The following is a 23,193-nucleotide window of genomic DNA, read 5'->3' as shown; positions in this document are numbered from 1 at the left end:
AGGCCGAGATAAATTAAATGTCCCCAGGAAAAGGAACCCATTTTTTTCTTTCCTATATTTTTTATCTGCTGCTAATCATTAATGCCCACATGGCTGCTGGATAGGCTACATTTGTGTTTCTTAATTCAAACTTCCTTGTTATTTTTTTTATAATGAGTAACACTATTTTTGGCTGGGTTTTTTTTAATGTGCACATATTTCTGACAAGACACATTTCATGGCCAAGTGCTTCAAAACTTTATTGGTTTGCCCTCACAACAACCCTGTGAGGTAGGTCTCTCATTTCTACCCAAAAGATGAAGAATTGGGTTGACCAAAGTGACTCACCAAAGTCCCTAAGCAGCATTCCCCAACCTGGTACACCCCTAACTGTTTAGGCATATCAGGACCTCACTAGAGCAGGGGTCCCCAAACATAGCAACTTTAAAGCTTATGGACTTCAATTCCCAGAATTCTGGGAGTTGAAGTCCACAAGTCTTAAATTTGCCAAGTTTGAAGACCTTTGTACTATAGCTTCCACTGGACAGCTTGGATTTTGGACAACCACTCCTCATCCCAACCAACACATTTACACATCCAGAGGTTGTTCCAGGTTGTGGAAGGCTGGTCTATAGCTAGATGGCAGGACTAGGAGTCCCAAGATCCACCTCTGCTCAAACTCTACTCTCTATTTACTTTCTTCTACATTCCTCTTCCTAGTCGCTTTTTCAGAATCCAGTTCTACACGGGTTAGAATGCTAACAAGACAACTCAAAATATTTCTCTCCTAGCCCCGAAATCTGTATAGGTACCTTTCCCAAATTCAGAAACCATTTCAGTTTTAGCCAGCTTCTTGTGTTGTGAGATGCAAGGCGACTAAACCCCGATGGAAGAGGAATTACCTGGAATGCAAAAGGGCTCAGTTTCTATCCCTCCCTTAACTAGAGCCCTGCCAATCCTTAGGCCCAAGAAGGAAAAAGCAATCAAAGCTGAGTTAAACATCCAAACTGTTAACTCTTGGCATCTAGTATCACTCCCATTCCTATTGGAATGTCATGCATTTTGAGTCATCCTGTCCCTGTAGGAGTGAATCAGGAAGAGAGGGATCAGTCCCAATCTCTGGCTTATGACATTTGGAGCCTGCTGTTGCAAAAAGAGCCATTAGAGAAATTGCATGGGGCAAAAATAACGCTCTGCTTTGATTGGCTGCTTTGAATGCGTTCATAGTGAGCCACTGGATGGGAGGAGATCATGCGCTAGAAGATACAGAGCGGGCTTTGCTATTCCATACAGCTGAACTGGTAGGCATGGAAAGGAGGAGGGAAAGTGTATCTCTAGTTTATTTTATGGACATTCTTGAAAAAATGGTATCTTGACATATCAGGGATAAAAGTTTTGATTCAGCTTAATTTATGGTTCTATTAGAGTTGAGGATAAGGGGTGAGAATTGGAAGCATCCAACATATGATCTTTCATCTTCAGTCTAGAGCAGCTCAAGTCTATTCTGTCGCTTCTGCATCATCTTTGTCATCTCTATCCTCTCAACTTCATGCCATCACTGGGTACATGCATGGCCTTCAGCCCTTGCCAAATAAAAAAAGGCACCACAACATATGTGCTATATGCATTCTAGCACTTCTTGGAAGTCATTGGTCTTGGGAACTTCTGGTTTGGCCATCCATGGTCCCAGTTTGCTGTTCCTTGCTGCCATATTGCTTTGTTTATAATTGGCTGGAAGTCTTGGGGCAACTTTATCTTGGAATGCTATGCTAGGAAGCCACTCTTACTAAGACACTGCTTGTTTATGCAGTGTGTGTGTGTGTGTTCTACAAAAATAGTGTTTAATATCCTTAAGATAACAAATTGCTCTCTATGGACTAGAAGCCTGAAACTAGAGTCATTTCAACATTTCAACAGAAGTTGATATTTCAACTGCTTTTGCACTTCTTTACTGCTTACCTACTTTACCTATTTTATTTATATATATATTTATTTAATTAATTAGACTTCTATGCTGCCCAATACTTCTCTACTGCCCAATACCTTGGTACCTACTTTGTGGTGTATTGCTACTCTGACATTATTGATTAGAATTGTCCACCTTTATTCTCATCATCATATAATCCTAAGGAGGGTCATTAAAAAATGTTTTGGAAGGTCAAATTGAAACCCTACACAGAGGATATATTCACATATACTTCCATCAGGTGAACTGATGAGACAATGATTCCCAAAGGCCAAAGAGGCAAAGCATTTTGGTAAAAAATAAGCTATAGTATATCAGAAAAAGGAATCACTTAATTGTTAATAAACCTGAAGATTTCTTGTTATAGCTTTCATTTCATCCTTTCTTTCTTTCTTTCTCTCTCTCTCTCTCTCTCTCTCTCTCTCTCCTTCTTTAAAAAAAGAGAAGAAAAGGCCAGCAGAAGATGGTTTGTTTGGTACACAGAAATTCCCAATTTCTGGCTTTAGTGTGACCTCTTCCTGAAACCCCTAACAGGTCTAATGGCTCGGGGTGGATAATAATTTGGAGATGTAATCAAAGATCCAGCTTAATACACGTCTCTTGTCTTTTTCTGGAAAGCAAGACAAGATCTCTTGCTAGTTTAGTTAACTGGTTTGGGAAAAGCACCCTTTTATTCCCAAGAAAGTGGAACAATTAATTATACCAAGCCATCCCCACCTCTATCTCTCTCCAGATTGTATAGAAATATTCCTATTATCCTCATTGATCGGGAAGAATGGGAATGATTGTCCAACTCAATTGGAGAGGATCTGATAAATCAGAGTGGGTTAGGCAATGCGTTGCCTAGTTTGCATATTTGGAGTTTTGAACATTTTGGAGGAAGCTCCCTTGAAATCACTGCTAGAAGCTGTCCTGTTTTCAAAAAAGCTTCTGCCAGTGAGGATGGAAAAAAATTCCACAAAACAATGGAAATGCTCAATTGGATCTTTTTCCCCGTAAGCCAATAGATACCTTTAAAAAAAAAGAATTACACAATATGTGGCCACCATGTTTATTTTCTAAGAAGAGAAATGAAATGTCTACCGAATCTAATATTTTTGTAAAAAAATAGAATGTTAGAGGGTGTTTCCACAGGATGCCAGCTTTCACTTTCAGCGCTAAATTAAAAGGAAGTGGAATAGGGCAGGGTGCTTTATGGACGCAAAGATGTATATATCAAGCCTATTTATTAATTTATTTGGAAAATGTATATTGCCGCCTTACAAGCGACTCCATACGGCCATATAAACTTTCAAAATAAAGAAATAAGGCTGATAACTTTACTCAATACCCAAGCAGCTGCAAAGGAACATTACCCAAGCTCTGGGATTTTGTTTGAGCGCAAAAAAAAAAAAGTGTACTCTAAACTTTAATCCAGATCAAAAAGTGCTTTGCCTCAAGGTGTCAGGAATTTGGGCACCACTATCAGGCATTTACTGCTAGATCGTTGCCATCATTTGATGACTATAGCACCAAGTAATGATCTCTCACAGATCAAATGTACATGGGCCACTTCCCTATCACTCTGGGAACACTGCAGACAGCAGAGAGGTTTTAGCTGTAGGAGCTGAGTAAATAGTCATGTGACGTGTGCCATGCATATGTGACAATTGCTTAGTACTTTGATTTTTATGGGTCCCCCACTGAGCTGATGAAAGCACTCTCCTACCTTCTCCCTACTGTTCTTCCATTCCCATTTGTTTCACAATGAACAAAACAAAGCACATGTCTTTTGGGTATGCGACTATCTAGCTTGGCCCTAAGCATAATAGACTATATATACATGACATGCCTGTTCATTGTATTCTACCTACATAGTTACTGTCCTGTTTATGAGTTGGACTGCTTCTAGGTGACCCCTTTGTTAATGAAACAGAGCCAATTGTTTTCATAAACTATGAGCTTCAGCTCAGAAAATCCCAGAGGCATCCTAGTGGGAGATTGACAGGCATTATTTGGGTTGAAAATCATCCTCCCCAAGATAATATGAGAAAGGATGACATTTTGATTGCTGGCATCAAAATGAAAATTAAAACCTTAGGACCATTATTGTCACTCAGCCTGTTTTGTCCCCCCACTCTTAGCAGAGTCATTGTTAGTTTAATCCTTAAGAACATGCAGTGCAATGGAAATGAAGTTGCACAAATGCATGTGTTGTTGTTGTTGGTTGTTGTTTTTTTAAAGGCGGCAACATGCGGTGAGTGGGATGTGCTTGGCTGTGTGTATTTCTCCTTTGGGGGACTGGTTGTGTAAAGCAACACTGCCATGTGAACACACAACAGGGGCAAGCCGCTGGGATGCAGCAGAAAAAAAACTTTTTTAAAAAAACTTGCAAACCTCCCTTTGCAAAGAAATTAAGTCACTGGAGAACATGATGTAGCTTTGCAGGCCGATTCAAAATTCATCTTCAGAGCTGTCTGCTAAAAGCATCACCCGGTCTTGCATGCTGTTGAATTCTCTCTGCTAGTTGGGGTGAAGAGAGGGAGGGAGGGAGGGGGGAGAGAGTGAGAGAGAGAGAGAGAGAGAGAAGCATCAGCTACATAGGTTCACCATCATGGCCATAGGTTCACCATCACGGCTATAGACATTTAACTGCTTTAAGCCTTTGCCAATTGATTTGAAAGATAGCAGCAAGAGCAAGCGGTCATTTGGGGCAAGGAGAGAACTCCAGCAATTTCACAGAGTTTATAAAAGATACCAACCTTTCGCTTATGTCTTTTAAAACCATTCCTGCGACGACGGTTCATAATCTTGATGCTATAAAGCGCTCCCAGGATAAAAAGGGCTCCAGCAATGCCTACACCCACTGGGACCAGCATCCCTGACATGTATCCTGCCTAAGGAAGGAAGGAAGATTGGAAGGAGAATTGCAAGTAAACATTAAGTCCAGCTGGATTTTCATTATGCCTTTAATTATTTGGCCACTATCAATGTGTGGTAGACCTCAAACAATTGAACTATCTTCTTGCAGAAGTATTCCCAACAGTTCCAACTGAGCTGCTATTTTTCTCTGCTGTCATTTAAACATAGAAAGTAATACTTAAGTTCTAAGTTGCAACCCTGGCTCTATCTTGCTTTAACCTTCTTACATTACAACAATTATTTAATTTCACAACCTTACTACTGTGATTTTTTTAAAAAAATTATGGTATATTATATGTTGTGATCTGCAGTTAGAACAACAGACTTATTTATTATGCTTGAAACTGATGCAGAGCTCTATGTATTAATTGAATGCGTTGCTTGGAACCCTTGCAAGGGTGGGTTCCTTACCTTATATAGAAAATGTATAGAAAATATTATTTTACTGAAAGAGTAGTAGATGCTTGGAACAAACTTCCAGTAGACGTGGTTGGTAAATCCACAGTAACATGCCTGGGATAAACATATATCCATCCTAAGATAAAATATAGGAAATAGTATAAGGGCAGACTAGATGGACCATGAGGTCTTTTTCTGCCATCAATCTTCTATGTTTCTATGTTTCTAATTTCATCCTGAGGTCTTCTTCCTTGGTACCAACTGTAGGAACCGAATGACTTCAGTCAATTCATTCTTCCAGCAGTCCAACAGCAGAGCCAGTAGAATATTATTCAGTGGGTAGCCACCCCACATCTTTCATCTGCATTTTCTTTTCCTTATCTGACAAGTATAGGATTTAAATGGATCTTCTCCTGGCACCCATCTTCTCATCATATCAGTCTGCAAGGTTCGTTTTTTTTAAAGTTATCACAGTATCTGTTTTTAATATTAGATTTGTTCCACTACTATATTGTTTTTATTACTGTTGTGAGCCTCCCAGTCTTTGGAGAGGGGCAGCATACAAATCTAATAAATAATAATAATAATAATAATAATAATAATAATAATAATAATAATAATAATAATAATAATATCTGGGAAAGGAAGCCTACAAAGTTGGCAGATCATATGGTTTTCAAAGCTAGTGCCCATTTAAATTCACCCCAGCTTATCTGGAGATCTCTCTGTTGAACATGCAGCTAAAGTAAAATACATCTTCTGTGAATTAGAATTTATCAGCATTTATGTTTTCTTACTGGTGTGCATTGCAATGTTTCATGTCTCCTTCCACATTTCACTTCCACGCATGCTCAGAGGGGTATTTTACTTCTGTGCATGCTCAGAGAGATGAAAAATTGCCGAAAATTACCAAAACAATGGTGGCGCTCATGGACCAGCACAGACAGCATCTAGTATTGTGTTCCTACCTGGACGGGGAAGGGAGGCATTCCAGTAGCAATAATGATAATAATAATAATAATAATAATAATAATAATAATAATAATTTGGCAAAGAATTGGTGGGATCATAAGCCCGAAAAAGTGGTTGAAAATGAGCAAGCAAAACTACTGTGGGACTTCCGACTTCAGACTGACCAAATTCTGAAGCATAACACACCAGACATCCTGATTGTGGAGAAAAAGAAAGTATGAATCATCGACATGACAATCCCAGGGGACAGCAGAATTGAGGAGAAGCAGCTAGAGAAATTAGTGAAATACGAAGATCTAAAAATCGAGCTGCAACGACTCTGGCATAAGCCAGTGAAAGTGGTCCCAGTGGTACTTGGCACGCTGGGCGCAGTGCCAAGTGGACATTTGAAAACCATCGGAATTGACAAAATCTCCATCTGTCAATTGCAAAAGGGCGCTTTACTGGGAGCGGCAAACATAATTCGCCGCTACATCACCCAGTCCTAGGTGCTTGGGAAGCGCCCGACTGGTGATGAAATACGAAATCCAGCATAGTGATCTCGTTTACTGTGTTGTACTGACATAATAATAATAATAATAATAATAATAATAATAATTATTATTATTATTATTATTATTATTATTATTATTATTATTATTATTTATTAGATTTGTATGCTGCCTCTCTCCGAAGATTCGGGGCGGCTCACAACAATAATGTGTGCAGCTCCGGATGATTGGCAGGCGGGTGTGCATGTCAGAGCGACATTTGGCTTCTGCGTACGTGCAGGAAGTAAAACCTTGTGAGAGGACGCATGGGTGCGTGAGATTTCAACAATTTTTGGCATTTTTTTTGCTTCTGCGCATGCACAGGAGCAAAAAAATGGCTGAAATCTCACAGGCCCGCGCATCTTCTCACGGGATTTGCTCCCTGCGCATGCGCAGAAGGCAATTCTTGCTTCAACACATGTGCACCGTTCACCCAGAGCTGCGCGCACTTCCTCACCACTAGCAGAGGTAAGTTGCAACAGCACCGGGGCTGTCGGGCCAAAATTACATTATCGAGGGGCCACTACCGGGGCGTTCACACCAGACCACACCTCTGAAAACTCAATGAAGTGAAAAATGAGGTGCACAGGGCCATTCCCAAATTATTAAAGCCAGCAGTATTTGCAGGAGACCCCAAGGGAGTTTGGACAGAGAGATGCCAACAGCATCACAAGGTCAGAGTGCCATCCTGCCTCTTTTCCTCGCGAATCATGACCACAAAGCCAAAAAGAGCAGAGCTTGTGATGCAATACCAAAGGCAGAAAATTAAACGTTGTAGAAAAAAACCTTTAGATGTGTAAGAGGCAGTACGGGTCATCCTTGACTTACAACAGTGACTTATGTAAGAGCCATTGTATCGCTGTGGTTAGAATGCAATATTGCAGGCTAATTCTGCTGATTGCCAGCAGTTCGATGCTGACCAAGGTTGACTCATCCTCCTCCTGAGATCAGTATAATGAGGACCCAGATGGTTGGGGACAATATGCTGACTCTGTAAACTGCTTAGAGAGGGCTGTGAAGCACTATGAAGGGGGATGTAAGTGCTGGCGCTAATGCCTTTACTAGTGACCATCACTATGTTACAGGGCAAAGAACTGAAGAATACACACCAAGTTCTGAAGGGCAAATAACATGGGTTTTGTTATTTGTTAACTAACATAGTTACTTTGTACTTTGATTTATATTCTTTCTTTTAAAGTGATGTTCAAGATTTATTAGCTTTTGACATTTCTAAACTGATAAACAAGCTGGAGACTAAGATAAGAAGTTTCTTAGTATAAATTGGGGTCTAGCTTATCTACTTTTCTCCTTTAAATTGATTCCCCTTCTCATTTTAATAAACGTGCATGCTAATATGCTGTCCAATCAACTTTCCTCTTTCAGATTTCTTTGTTATGTTAACTATAAAAGGGGATGTAAGCTAAAGATCAGGGTTCCCTCTTTGAATGAGGAATCCCTTTTGCCTGAATATTCTGATAAATTGTAATAAAAGGATTTTCCCCTCTCGGTTTGTCTCATTGGAAAATATGCACGAGCCTGAAAAAGGCATATTTGGCCATCGACTCTGACCATACTCCAACTTAAAAACTGAACAGCAGTGGCCCAGAAGTATTAGGGATACTGACACACAGTATATTCAGCAAATACAGCAGTGAACCCAATACATTTCCTCCGTACATCCTTGAAGAAATATGCTTTTTTTCCCTTCCAAAGGCTTTTGAAAATTAATTTCCGTTTAATGATCTCAAATTTTAACATTATAAAAGGGAGAGGGAAAATATCACCTGTTCTTTCTTTTAGAACTGAAATAGTGTGTGTGTGTGTGTGTGTGTGTGTGTGTGTGTAATCTGGTATTTTACAAGTTGCTTTCTTTCCCAAGGCAAAACAACATAAACTTTAAAGCATTTAGGACTGTTTATGGTTTTTTTAGGGTAACACTAATTGGAGCAGCTTTCAGCATAAAAAACAGATAACTAAGGATAAATATGAATGCTGATCTTGTACCATAAAACAAAACAATATTAACAGTAGAATAAAATTAAAACAAAAGAATAACAAGAGCAATAAACTTATGGATCAATGCGTCACTTTGTGAGAAGCATTTAAATTAATTTTGCTGATACTGAAGAAACAAAAAGCTTAAAATAAAGGCACAAACACTCTGCATATTCCCCTTTGCAAGCAAGTATTTGCTTTAATGTCTTGGATTTTATGCTTATTTTCTCAATTCATCACGCTAAAAATGGGTGGTACATTTGTTGCATGTAATATTTAGGAATAGGAGAAAAACAGTGTGAATATAAAACTTCTTTCTTCCTAAAGCATACCGTTGCTACATTGGTTATCTGTTGGACTGGTAGATAAAAGTACCAACATAGCAAGAGCTGGTTTAAGTTGTAAGTTTTGCTCTACTTTTTATTCTCATACTCATTCTTTAGGGCAAGGGGAGGAGATAAGCACTCCTTAATTAAGTTTAAGCCTAACTAGCCAGGGGGGTTGTTCCAGATTGTGGTTAAAAATAAATTAAAGATGGCACATGTAGGTATGGCATCCATATAAAAACTGGTTGAGTGCCTTTTTTAATCATTCCCCATAGACATAGTTGAAAGGGATCTTGAAGGTCTTCTAGCTCAACCCCCTGCTGAAGCATAAAACTCTATGCCAGTGATGGTGAACCTATGGCACGGGTGCCACAGGAGGCACGCATTGCCTGATCTGCTGGCTTGTAAGCCGTTGCCCTAGCTCAGCTCCAATGTGCACGTATGTGCCGGCCAACTGATTTTTGGCTCACACAGAGGCTCTGGGAGGGCGTTTTTGGCTTCTAGAGAGCCTCCGGGGGGATGAGGGAGGGCGTTTTTACCCTCCCCTGGCTCCTGGGTAACCTTTAGAGTCTAACTCCCAGAATTCTCCAGCCAGCATAGCTGGGAGTTGATTTCTGGGAGCTGAAGTCCACAAGTCTTAAAGTTGCCAAGTTTTGGGACCCCATCTTTAGGTGTGCTGGCAATATAACAGGACATTCCTTATTTATTAAAATAATTTATATTCCATTTTTCCACAATCAGAATGATTTGGAATAAAATATGAAACTTCCACTTAGAAAAGAAAAGGAAAGGAGGAAAGGAATAGAATGGGAAAGGAAAGGAAGGGAAGGGAAGGAAGGGGAGGGGAGAAAGGGAAGGAGGAAAGAAATGAAACAGGCAAAAAGAATGAAAGGAAAGAAGGAAAGGAAAGGGGAGGAGAAAGGAAGGGAGGAAATTATACAGTATTGGGTAGAATTGAGTTAATTATATTAGTCCAGCCCTCTAAAACCATCCCAATTTCTCATGCAGCCCCATGGCAAAATTAATTGCCCACCCCTGCTTTAGACCCTGGGAAGGGTGAAACACAAGCCGACTGGGCCCATCAGAAGTTGGGAAACAGGCCATTTCCAGCCTCCAGAGGGCCTCTGGTGGGGAAGGTGTTTTCGCCCTCCCCAGGCATTGAATTATGGGTGGGGGCACTCGTGCATGCATGATAGCGCATGCGCATGCTCTTTCGGCACCTGGGGGGGGAAAGGTTCACCATCACTGCTCTATACCATATCAGACAAATGGATGTCCAATCTCTTCTTCAAACCCCCCACTGTTGAAGCACCCACAACCTCTTGTAAGTAATGACACTGTCACATTTCTAAGTGCAACAAGATTAATATAGCATGTTTCAGTTTCTAGCCAAACCTTCACATACGGCTAGAATTAGACCAGCTTATTTCTAGCCAGGGCAAGCTATTTCATAGTGGATCATTATCTTGGAAGCAAGAACCCAGATTAATTATGTGACCAGGAGTGTTCACAGAGGACAGTTAAAAAAAAATCAAGATAACAGCTTTGAGAGTGTTGCTGAAGCTTTGCCTGTTTGTTTTTTTAATGTGTGTCACAAACATATGCCGCACATTTAAAAAGGCAAATCTTCAATGACATTGTTGTAGCTGCCATCTTAATTTTTTGACCTTACTCTGTGAACACCCTTAAAGGTGATCTTATCACTAGCTGATGTGCTAGATTTGAGCGGTATTTTGGAGACTTTAATGGGATTTTTGGAGGCTGTCAAAAATATATTCCTTATTTCCAGTCAGAGAAAGAAAAATAAGGTTGACGTTTAAGGATAACTTTATTATTTAATTTGACAAAACAATATTTTTTAATGCTAATTTGTCTTCCAAATTTTGGTTGTATGCGATCTTGGTTATGACCTGGCAACTGAATATAGGTAGCCCTCAAGTTATGTCTGTAATGGAGCCTGCCCATTACAATCTTAAGTGGTGATCATCGTAAAGTAATTCATGTGACTTAACCCAATTTTGCAACCTTTTTTGTGGGTAAGCAAATACCACTGTTGTTAAGCGGATATACAGGGTCATTAAGCAAACCCATTGTTCACTATGGGCAGTTTTATTGAAAACCAGAAATAAAAGCCAATTTTCAGTAAAACTATCACAAAAACACAGTCACGTGACCAAAGGTGCTTCAAATGACCAATTGCCAAGAGCCTAACGTGTAGTCATGTGACCATAGGGGATGGCCAATGAAACTTTAGAATGGGGTCTAAGTACACTACCCTCGGGGAGGCCTGCTGTAACTTCAAACAGTTGCCAAGCAACTGATTAGAAGTCAAGGCCTATTTGAATGAGCTGCAGGTTATCCAGCCTAAAGCATTAAAAAAAACCCAAAGGTTAGGGTAGGAACCTACATAAGCCTATACAGAGGTAGAAGGCATAGGGAATGACCTTGGAGGACAGGAGGAAGAGTTGTTAACAGGGAAAACAATGAGATAAGATGACACTGTGTCCCGTCTAAAAAAACAAATCTGAAAAAAAAGGTTTCAGACAAACCTTTGCCTTATTCACCCAAAGATAGGGAAATTCAGTGGAAAAGCTCATTTAGACTTAATTAGATTTAAAGCATTCTGGAATAGAATAGAATAGCAGAGTTGAAAGGACCTTGGAGGTCTTCTAGTCCAATCCCCTGTTTAAGCAGGAAACCCTACACCACTTCAGACAAATGGTTATCTAACATCTTCTTAAATACTTCCAGTGTTGGACTATACACAACTTCTGGAGGCGAACTGTTCCACTGATTAATTGTTCTAATTGTCAGGAAATTTCTCCTTAGTTCTAAGTCGCTTCTCTCCTTGTTTAGTTTCCACCCATTGCTTCTTCTTCTACCCTCAGGTGTTTGGAGAATAGCTTGACTCCTTCTTTGTGGCAACCCGTGAGATATTGGAGCACTGCTATCATATCTCCCCTAGTCCTCAATTCTGTTGTTATAGCTGTTATAGTAAAAGTAGCCCTGATCTATATGACATTCATAGCTTAGTCTGGTCTACCTTATAGGGCTGATGGTGGAGTTTCATGGATTCACGAAGCAGAAGTCAGCAGGGAGGAAAGGAAAGAGGAAATGAGAAACAAATAGGTGAGGATGTGCATGCTGACAGGTCTAACCCAATTCTGAACAATTAGCAAGGTCTCTTTACAGATTATTCAACCTTCATCAGCTTAGTATCCACAAGGTGCCTCAGACCTACAGATCAAATATTCCCACTGCTTTCTAACCACACTGGCTGAAAATCCTAAGGGTGACATAGCAACTTATTACAATACAGCACACAGGGGGGGAATGAGCTGCATTTTGTCCATTAAAATGATAGGGCACTGCTTTTACATTCGTAAATAAATTACAAAGCAGGGTGGTGCAGTGGTTAGAGTGCAGCACTACTTCAGCTAACTGCTAGCCGTAGTTCAGCAGTTCAAATCTCACCACTGGCTCAAGGTTGACTCAGCATTCCATCCTTCCAAAGTGGGTAAAATGAGGACCCAGATAGTTGGGGGCAATATCCTGATTCTGTAAACCAGTGTTTCCCAACCTTGGCAACTTGAAGATATTTGGACTTCAACTCCCAGAATTCCCCAGCCAGCATTCGCTGACTGGGGAATTCTGGGAGTTGAAGTCCAAATATCTTCAAGTTGCCAAGGTTGGGAAACATTGCTGTAAACCACTTAGAGAAGGCTGTAAAAACACTATGAAGTGGTATATAAGTCTAAATGTTATTGCTATTTATGCTGATCAGGGCTGGGTTCCACTTACTTTCCCTACCGGTTCTCATCGTGATAGAAGTGTGCATTTTGCACTTCCCGTCACATCATTAATTCATTAATTCATTAATTCATTAATTCATTAGTTAATTCGTTAATTCGTTAATTCGTTAATTCGTTAATTCGTTAATTCGTTAATTCGTTAATTCGTTAATTCGTTAATTCGTTAATTCGTTAATTCGTTAATTCATTAATTCATTAGATTTGTATGCCGCCCCTCTCGGTAGATGCAAATGACCATCTGCACATGCAGATTCTTTGCCAGCTGCAGCAACCTGAGAACCAGTTCGGGAGCACGGAGAGCCAGCCATCGCTGCTGGTTCGGCCAGCGGGTGGAAATTTCCACCACGGATATGTGAGAACCAGTCCGAATCAGCAGCATCAACCCACCACTGAGACTGGTGTCCGTTTTTTTCTCTGGCAATATGGAGAATTCAATTTTTCAATTCAATTCAATTTATTAGATTTGTATGCCGCCCCTCTCCGCAGACTCGGGGCGGCTTACAGCAATAATAAAAATCGATATACAATGGCAAATCTAATAATTAAGATATCTAAAAACCCTTATTTAAAACAATACATTCACACAAACATACCATGCATAAACTATATAGGCCAGGGGAGAAGCTACTTGCAAAGTGCTCCAATGGCTTGACCTCCCCACAAAGGAACTTAAAACCCAGGTGAGGATTCCTGTATCTCACAGCTCGCTCTCTCCCTGTGGATTCTATCATGAGAAAGCTATTTAAAATAAATGTATCAGCTACACAATGTTTAGGTACAGTATGCATTGCGTATCAAGAAGACTGTGGAGTGGGAAGGCTCCAGATATATAAGCAGTAAATCCTCAAGGGTGATTAGTGGAATTGGGGCATACACCGTATTTCCACACATTATTCTGCTTCTACTAATTCTTAGAGAAGAGGGTAGAAATCAGGGCCTGTAGCAAAAATTACTCAGGAAGAAAAAGGAAGGGTATGATAGACCAAAACAGTTTTTCCTTTGAAATGTGTTGGAACTATAAATCTCAGACTTCTATAGCGCTCATAATCCAGAAGATGCCATTATAAAAATGGAATCCAAGGCTCGAGAAGCCCAAATGACCACAGGACTCCAGTAAGACAGCATCGGTATTGGGTTCATAACTGGACGGGGGGAGACGGCGTTCCGGTCGTGAAAATGGAGCTGTGTGCGCACTCTGGGTGACCGGAAGGCAGGTACCCATGCCCAAGCAAGATTTTGCTTCTGCGCCTGTACAGGAAGCAAAATCTTGGGAGAGGAGGCACAGGTGTGTGAAATTTTGGTAATTTTCGGTGGGTTTTTTGCTTCCATGCATGCACAGAAGCAAAAAAATTCTGGTCCAAGCTTAGAAATGCTTTTCTCAGTCAGATAAAATACCACACAAATGGGTAAATCATACAGATTATATTTATTGTCTGGTATCTCCAGGCAAGGGTTCCTCATTTCTGGTTCTACTAATGTGCTGTCGACAGATGGGCACATGCGCATTGGTGTGAGATTCAGCTTCTGCACATGCGTCGGAAGTGAAATCTCATGTAAGGATGCATGAGAAAGAGCAATTATGCTGATTTCCGGTGATTTTGCTTCTGCGCATGCGCGGAAGCAAAAAACCACCAAAACCTGGCAAAATCTCACATGCGCAAGGATGCACAGAAGCCAACTCTCACACGGGCGCAATTATTCACTTGTCAAGGACATGGAGATGCATGTGCATCTCCATTTCTACTATCACACTATAGTGTGGCCCGTAGTGGGTGCAGGCCACTATTGGGTATTGCCATATCATAGTCTTACCAAGAGATGAAATTCCTCAGATCTTATGCCCATAATCTGTCCCATTACACATAGGTGGAAAGAGATTCGTTTCTCCCATCTGCAGGCAGTTGTATGGTCCTTTGTTAATTTCTAAAATATTTTTGTTTTAAAATACAGTGCATTTTAAAATAAATTATACCGAGAAGAGCTCCCTACCTTGTCTTTCAGTTTCTCCATCCAGCTTCTCACTAGAAAATTAACAACATAAAATTAATTGCAGTCAAAAGTCACTGAACATTATAGTAGCACAAGGCCAACGTTTATTATTATTATTATTATTATTATTATTATTATTATTATTTTATTGGATTTGTATGCCGCCCCTCTCCGTAGACTCGGGGCTGCTAACAACAATGATAAAAACAGCATGTAACAATCCAATACTAAAACAACTAAAAAACCCTTATTATAAAACCAAACATACATGCAAACATAGCATGCATAAATTGTAAAGGCCTAGGGGCAAGGAATATCTCAGTTCCCCTATGCCTGATGGCAGAGGTGGGTTTTAAGGAGCTTATGAAAGGCGAGGAGGATGGGGGCAATTCTAATCTCTGGGGGGAGCTGGTTCCAGAGGGCCAGGACTGCCACAGAGAAGGCTCTTCCCCTGGGTTCCGCCAAACAACATTGTTTAGTTGACGGGACTCGGAGAAGGCCCACTCTGTGGGACCTAACTGGTCGCTGGGATTTATGCGGGATTGGGATTCTACCCAATTTTGGGATTCTACCCAATTTTGTAGAGGATTAGAAGCTCCCCAACATCTGGAGAGCTTTCTCCATGGTAGAGTACAGATGGTCCTCGATTTGCAACTGTTCATTTAGCGATCGTTTAAACAGCACTGAAAAAAATGACATTTGACCATTTTTCACACATCCCCGTGGTCACGTGATTTACATTCATGGATGCTTAGCAACAGGTTCATACTTATGATGGTTGCAGTGGTCATGGGGTCACATGACTTTTTTGGGGGGGCCAACCTTCTGGCAAGCAGAGTCAATGGGGAGATTCACTTAACAATCGTGCTACTAATATAACAGCCCCAGTGATTTGCTTAACAAACGTGGCAAGAAAAAAAATGTAAATTGGGGCAAAACTCATTTAACAAATTTCTCACTTAGCAACATTAATGCTGGGCTCAATTGTGGTCGTAAGTCGAGGACTATTGCATATACAATAGCCCTAAAGCAGTGAAGGGCTGCAAAAAAAATTATTAACATACTGTGGGCATGGCTTATTGTGTGAGTGTGGCTTGATGGTCATGTGATTGGGTAGGAGTGGCTTGCCAGCCATATGACCAGGTGGGAGTGGCTTGATAATCATCTGACCGGGGTGACTTAAAGGTCATGTGACTGGGTGGGAGTGGCTTACCAACCAAGATAAGTTTTCAAATAGGTGCTTGAACTCTTTTTCAGTTGATTAAGTCACATTGTTTGAATAGCCACAAAAAGGACAAATGATAGACAGCATTATTTGTTGAGGAGCACAGTAACATTTTAAGGTTTTGTACTGAACCCACAATGTTCAGTATGACAACAGATTAGGCAAGTAGCTCAATTTTCTTTAATTGCTATAAAAGTTCAGTTCTAGATAATGATTAAAATGATTAAAGCATTTATGGGTAAAAACATACTATTTAATTATTTCCTATTTTAAGAGTACTAGAGAAGGAAGGACAATAAGGACAATAAAAAACCTATTAAGTATTCAATAAATAGTGCATAAACCTACTGCCCCCACTAGATTCCCTCTCCCATGGGGGCAGCAGCCTATTACTGCCCCAAAGACAGTGAACTCAGCAGCCCCACTCAAGATTTCAGTGTGTGGACAAGACCCTTTCTAAAACATGCTTAAAAACCCCAGAAGGTGGATTGAATGACCAGCAGCAGCGCATGGGTTAATAGCTCCACCCCACAGCCTCTTCTTTGAATCATTGAACAGGTACCTAAACAAATCCATGTAAATATCACAATGAGATGATGAAGAACATACACTGCTCAAAAAAAATAAAGGGAAGACTTAAACAACAGAATATAACTCCCAAGTAAATCAAACTTCTGTGAAATCAAACTGTCCACTTAGGAAGCAACACTGATTGACAATCAATTTCACATGCTGTTGTGCAAATGGAATAGTTGTGCAAGTGAAATATTCAATAAGAATATTCATTCAGATCTGGGATGTGTTATTTGAGTGTTTCCTTTATTTTTTTTGAGCAGGTTTTAAATGTTTTTTAATATTAACTGTGTTATTTTGTTGTGAGCGGCTCTAGGTCCACGGAGAAGGGCGGCATACAAATCTAATAAATTATTATTATTATTATTATATTATATAATATACATAACATAATATAATATAACATAACATAATATAATATAATATTATAACTCTGCAAAAAATATTGTTTGCTTTATTCTTGCAGAATTATGCCCAAAATTGACTAGCAGCTTTCCTGCTACAAAATAAGTGATCATTATGCGGCAGTTACAGTACATTTAAAATGCATTTTTGCACAATAGCGCGTTTTGTAAGTAAAATAACAATCTGGGATTTGAACCAAGGCCAATTCAGTTCAGAAATAGCTAGAAAACTACCCTGACACTGCTTTCTATAAGAATTTGAAGGGGGGGGGGGGGGTATCTTCAGTATGATGACTCAGCAGAAATGGCTTTGTTAAACCTACTGATGCCAAGAGACTTTTAAGTTATTAAAAGTTGTTGTCCTTGATAACTGCAGTTGCAAGTTTCAGCAAATAAACAGACTTATATCCAAGTTCCAGAGTATAATTGAAAGCAAGAGTCCCTAGCCAATTCTCTGGAAACATCTCTAAACCTGCAACTGATTGTTTTATTGTGTAACTGACTTTCAGTGTATTAGAACCCATGACCCATCAGGTTATTGTTTCAGATGCGTCATCTTTTCAGAAATACTTATTTAACCCAAACAAAATCATAGAATGACCATCGGGATGCAAAAAAAAAAAAAGCACTGGGAATGGAGGGCAATTTGAGGCAATTAGATCAACCCCCTCCCCCGTTTAATTAATGAGATGTGTGGTTGTGAATGAATTGGCTGACTGATTTTAATATATTGGGATTTTAGTTTGTAATTTTTAACTGATTAGATTTGTTGTTGTATTGTTTACATTTTATCTTGTAAGCTGCCCCGAGTCTTTGGAGAAGGGCAGCATACAAATATAATAATAATAATAATAATAATAATAATAATAATAATAATAATAATAATAATAATAATATTTTATTTTATTTTTCTTATTTTCACCAGTTTTCCCACTGATTTTGTTTATAGGGAGAGAGTCAATGGAAAAGACAGCAGGAAAGATCGCAGGTTGCTCCGGTATGTCTGCCTCACTTGCACCTTGTGCACCCACCCCAACCTACACCGCACCCGTGTACAAATTCCCCACTATAGCATGCCCTCCCTGACGCTTGCCATGTCTCCTATATGCAACCTTTTACTTCCTCCATGCAGATTCTTTCTACAAAGAGATTGCAAAAGAGTGCTCTCCAGCGGGATTGAGAGCAGTAGTGGGTCCCATTGCTACTGGTTTGCAGCATCCAGGATGGGTAGGCAGAGCTACTGGTTCATGGATCCAGGCTGTACTGTTAGCAACAGGCGGGGGTTGCTACTTACTGCTGCTACTGGTACGATGCACCTGCAGAAGGGGTGGGCTGCTCCCCAGACTGGGGGGGGGGGGAACGCAGTGGGGTAGTGAAAATGGAGCTCCACCCCAGAGCATCCAATTTGCACTGAAAGATGTTGAAAGAAAATGCAGGGCGTCCTGCATAAGCCACGCCCACTCTGTGAAAGTAAAAAAATTGGTAGCCCTTCACTGACCTGCAGCTCCATTTTGCCGGTGGGCATGCGCACGCCCCATCCAGATTTTGCTTCTGCGCATGTGCAGGAAGCAAAATCTCAGGAGAGGATGCACACAAGAAGCAAAATATTGCCCTAATCTTTCATGCGCATGCATTCTCTTGCTTCCTGCACATGCGCAGAAGCAAAATCTTTCTGGGGCGCGTGAGCACATGCTGGCAATGCGGAGTTGCATGCACAGCTCCGTTTTTGCTACCGGTACACAGTACAGCACATTCTGGCTATTAACCTCAATACTGGTTGAGAGGGAATATTTATCCTGCCTAAACCATGCTCAGTGCCTTCCAAAGAATCATTCAGGTTGCCTCTACTCCCTCTCTTAATTTCTTTAGGAAGTTGTGTCAAGCACTGGGGAAATCAGGAGATTCAGGCAGTTCAAATGAGTATAAAGATTTATTGCAAGCTTAAGTTCTCTACCAGAATCTTACCAACTGACAGTTAAGGGAAATGGGCAGGAATTAAGAGAGGCATTCAGGATAATCTGGACTTAGACCTTTTGTTGGCATGTAGGGACTCATGACTAGTGTTGGGCAAACCAAACCCGCAAAGTTCAGGTTCGTACCAAACTTTGCAAAGTTCGGTATACCGAACATGAACCCGAACTTTTCTGAAAGTTCGGCAAAAGTTCGGGTTCAGGTTTGGCGTTCGGGAGAACACCAAGAAGTGCCGCCGCCCGGCTGTCACCTTCCAAAACAGCCGGGGAGCTGTCAGCCGATCAGGAGGCGCAAACGGAGGTGGGGAATCCCAATAGGGGATTCCAGGGGCGGAGCTTTGATGTCACGGAGACATCCTTTCTGGCCGGCCGAAACGGGGACACCAGGAAGGACGTCTCCGTGACGTCAAAGTTCCGCCCCTGGAATCCCCTATTGGGATTCCCCACCTCCGTTTGCACCTCCCAACCAGCCGACAGCTCCCTGGCTCTTCTGGGAAGGTGACAGCCGGGCGGCGGTGCTTCCCAGCGTTCTCCCGAACCCAAACCTGAACTTTTGCCGAATGTTTCGGGTTCGGCGTTCAGGAGAACGGCGAGAAGCACCCGGCTGTTTCGGAAGGTGACAGCCTGGTGGTGGCGCTTCTCGGCATTCCCCCCGACCACCGAACCCAAAAGTTCGGCAAAAGTTTGGGTTCGGGTCCGATGAACTCACCCGAACTTCGTTGGGTTTGCCCAACACTACTCATGACGTATGACGTGTTTGACCCCTCAGCCTGGTCATCTCCTACAAGTCACTTATGACTTATTTCTTTGGAGTTTTCCAAGATTTTCCCAAAAGAAAATGTTGGAGATTTTCCTTCCACTGTGGGCAAAAGAAACTCTTAGTAAATTGTTGGAATAACAAGAGAAGCTTTAATTTTTGACAAACACCAAACGGAGGAATAAACCTTTGACTTTGGAGAGTAAAGTTGCTAGATGTACTTGAAGAATGTTCCTTATGGTGGTGCTTAAAAATTTATAAAACAGTATAGGAAGTTTTTGAAACTACTTGTAAGAGATCCTCTTGTGAGAAACTTTTGTTGATTGGAAAATAAACTGATGGTCAGAGGAGACATTAAGGGGAGAACAAAATATTATTCTTGGAGGGAAACAGACACATTAATACAATGGAGAAATACTATTTGACTATAGAAGGCTGTTTAGGAATGATTTACTAAGAGGTTGCAAGTGATACTACAGCAGAGGAGGTACAAGATCAACAAATTTAATTGGATAAAACAGAAAACTGACGGGGATTTGAAGTTTTAAAAAATGTTGGATTAGGAAAAAGATATGGCTCTCAATATGAATTTTAAAATGCTAGAACATAAGACTGATATGGGAAACAATGCCAAAATGGATTTATCAATAAAAAACCAGCTGATGTGGATTGCAACCAAGAGGAGCGTGGCAGGATGGCTCATTGGTATAAGGATTCGTGCCATGGCAGGGGGTTGGACTAGAGGACCTTGAAGGTGCCTTCCAGTCCTATGATTCGATGACTTTATGTCCCAATAATCAAGGAGGAAATAGAAATAATAAAGCAGAAAAGTGAGTTGGATTTATTGTAGGAATGTGTGAAACCAAAAAATGCTCTTCCTGAAAAGAGATAAAAAGTAATTGTTCAAGCTGTGCTTTGAAGGAGACCAAGAGAAAGGGATAAGAAATCCTCTTGTGAGACATTGCATGATGGGAAGATTTATAAAGTGAACCTGCTGCATAAGAGTTAAAATGCATATGTTTTGTCACTTTTCTTCTTTCCTTCATTTTTTATATTTTTCTTAGCTTGCATTATTTGCTACCTTTTTTATTTATAAACTTTAATCAAATTATTGAATAAAAAAAGATGATGGCATAACAGTGGCTGTATAGCAGTGCTGAAGCAGCCACAATGTTATCTAATTCCAATGCCACGGGAATATGTATGAGATGCATGATTGTCTTTTATATTAAGGGTTTTAAAGTGTTTTTAAGTATTGGATTTGTATTTTTTCTGTTGTGAGCCGCTCCGAGTCTATGGAGAGGGGCGGAATACAAATCTAATAAATAAATAAATAATTAATAACACATCGCAGATGTTGGATGCATTGTGTAAATTAGTCCATTTGAGGTATCTTGTTGCTTTGTGTTGCACCTTTTGTCCAGTTGCCGGTTTCAACATACAAATTTGGGACACAAGAGTTTGGTTAAGAAAAATGAATGAGTAAGGAAGTAAGGAAATGAATGAAGCACAAAGGCTTAGATTTATTAAGGAAGAGAGAATAACCAGCAGAGGAAGTAAGCAATAGCATTAAAATAGCATGAAAATGAAATAATTGGTGTAATCCAAGTGATGCAATTAAACAAAGAAGGCAGCATGAGATTAATGATATATACCGATAGTAATGGATATGAAATTGAGAAGTATTAATGATTATATTTAGTAGATGATATATGTTTATTAAGCTGCATTGAAGTATATGATCGGTTATGTATGTTTTAGTGGGGAGACAAATAATGATTTTAAAAATTGTAATTAGAATTATCCACTCAGGGAAGGATTTAGAGGGTGTAAGAGGAAGTAGGAGAGAAGGAGAGAGAGAGAGTAGAAAGGGATGTAGAAAAGCAAGGAGGAGGAGATGGTAGAATGAAAGAGGACAGAATATATGAGGAAGGAGAGAAAGACAGAGTAGAAGGGGATGTAGAGAAGGAGGAAGGAGGAGATGTTAGTAGGAAAGGGGAGAGAAGGTGTAAGAAAGTAGGCATTAGGGGTGGAATACAGAATACCTCCGGAACCGCCTTCTACTGCACAAATCCCAGTGGCCAATAAGGTCCCAGAGTTGGCCTTCTCCGTGTCCTGTCGACTAAACAATGTCATTTGGCGGGCCCCAGGGGAAGAGCCTTCTCTGTGGTGGCCCCAGCCCTCTGGAATCAACTCCCCCCAGAGATTAGAACTGCCCCCACCCTCCTTGTCTTTTGCAAATTACTTAAGACCCACCTGTATCGCCGGGCATGGGGGAACTGAGACACCTCCCCCAGGCTTTTACTTTTTATGTATGGTATGTGTGTTGCATGGTTTTTAAATTATGGTTTTTTATTTATTTATTTTAATATTAGATTTGTTTCCATTGTAACATTGTTATTTTTTATTGTTGTGAGCCGCCCCGAGTCTTCAGAGAGGGGCGGCATACAAATCTAATAAATTATTATTATCATTATTATTAACTGAGATAGAAAGTGGGGAGTGGAGAGAGAGAGAAGATTGAGACAGGTTGAATAATAAAGTTAAAATTGAAATGTAACTTAGGTTATTGCATTACTGTTTTTAAAGGGATAATATATGCATATTAAGGCATATGTGACGTTATGTATGCTTTTAATGTGGATAAAAAAAATTAAAATTACAAAAAAATAATATTTGTATATATAGATATGTTAGGTATAAAGTATAAGCTATGGCACATAACTGTTTCACTATATTCTACATTGTTTAGACCAGGGGTGTCAAACTTGATTTCATTGAGGGCCGCATTAGGGTTGTGTTTGACCCCAGGGGGCTGGGGTGGATGTGGTCAGCTCAACATCACTCATATCAGGGGCATCTGTGGTGGCCCAAATGCTCTGCCAACAAAAATGGGCTCCTGAGCTCCATTTTCGGCTGCTACAGCCTCCTGTAACCCTCTGCCAGTGAAAACAGATTCCGGGTGCCCATTTTCGCTGGCAGAAACACTGCGGGCTGATTCTTCACTTTTTTCCAGGGTGGCTCTGCGGGTCACATCTAAGTATTCCACAGGCCGGATCTGGCCCCCAATCCTTGAGTTGACACCCCTGGCTTGCACCATTCTTTAACTAACATTCTGAAATTTGGAGTCGTTTCAGAGAAGGGCTGTACAGGTAAATCGGCGCCCAGAGTGCGTAAGGAGTTGTGCGGCCTATACATTTAATTAACAAATAATAAATTAATAACTAAATAAATAATTAGGGACCTGAAATTGCAAAGATTTGAATATTGTGTGCAAGCTGGGCAATTGTGTAAATTTGTTTAATAAAATAATAAAAGAAAACAAGGGAGGAAGGTGGATATGTTTAGCTTTTAGGAAAGTTGACAAGGTATGCAATATTGCTACTCAGATATCT

At 40.4% G+C, this 23,193-nt stretch overlaps 1 protein-coding gene across 1 annotated transcript in view; it reads right to left on the bottom strand.

Annotated features, from left to right (window-relative positions):
- Positions 1–213: 213 nt before the first annotated feature.
- ARMH4 (armadillo like helical domain containing 4) overlaps positions 214–23,193 on the bottom strand; it is a 93,614-nt gene continuing 70,634 nt past the window's right edge. The window contains exons 7-9 of the mRNA XM_070749758.1: positions 14,870–14,901; positions 4,687–4,821; positions 214–4,447 (exon numbers count right to left, since the gene is read on the bottom strand). Of these exons, the coding sequence (XP_070605859.1) occupies positions 4,379–4,447; positions 4,687–4,821; positions 14,870–14,901 (236 nt within the window). The 3' untranslated portion in view covers positions 214–4,378. The remainder of the gene's footprint in view (positions 4,448–4,686; positions 4,822–14,869; positions 14,902–23,193) is intronic.

This window comes from Erythrolamprus reginae, chromosome 1, assembly GCF_031021105.1.
Source record: "Erythrolamprus reginae isolate rEryReg1 chromosome 1, rEryReg1.hap1, whole genome shotgun sequence".
Classification (NCBI taxonomy): Eukaryota; Metazoa; Chordata; class Lepidosauria; order Squamata; family Dipsadidae; genus Erythrolamprus; species Erythrolamprus reginae.
Note: the sequence above shows the minus strand (reverse complement) of the source record. Positions and strands in the feature narration are given on the sequence as shown.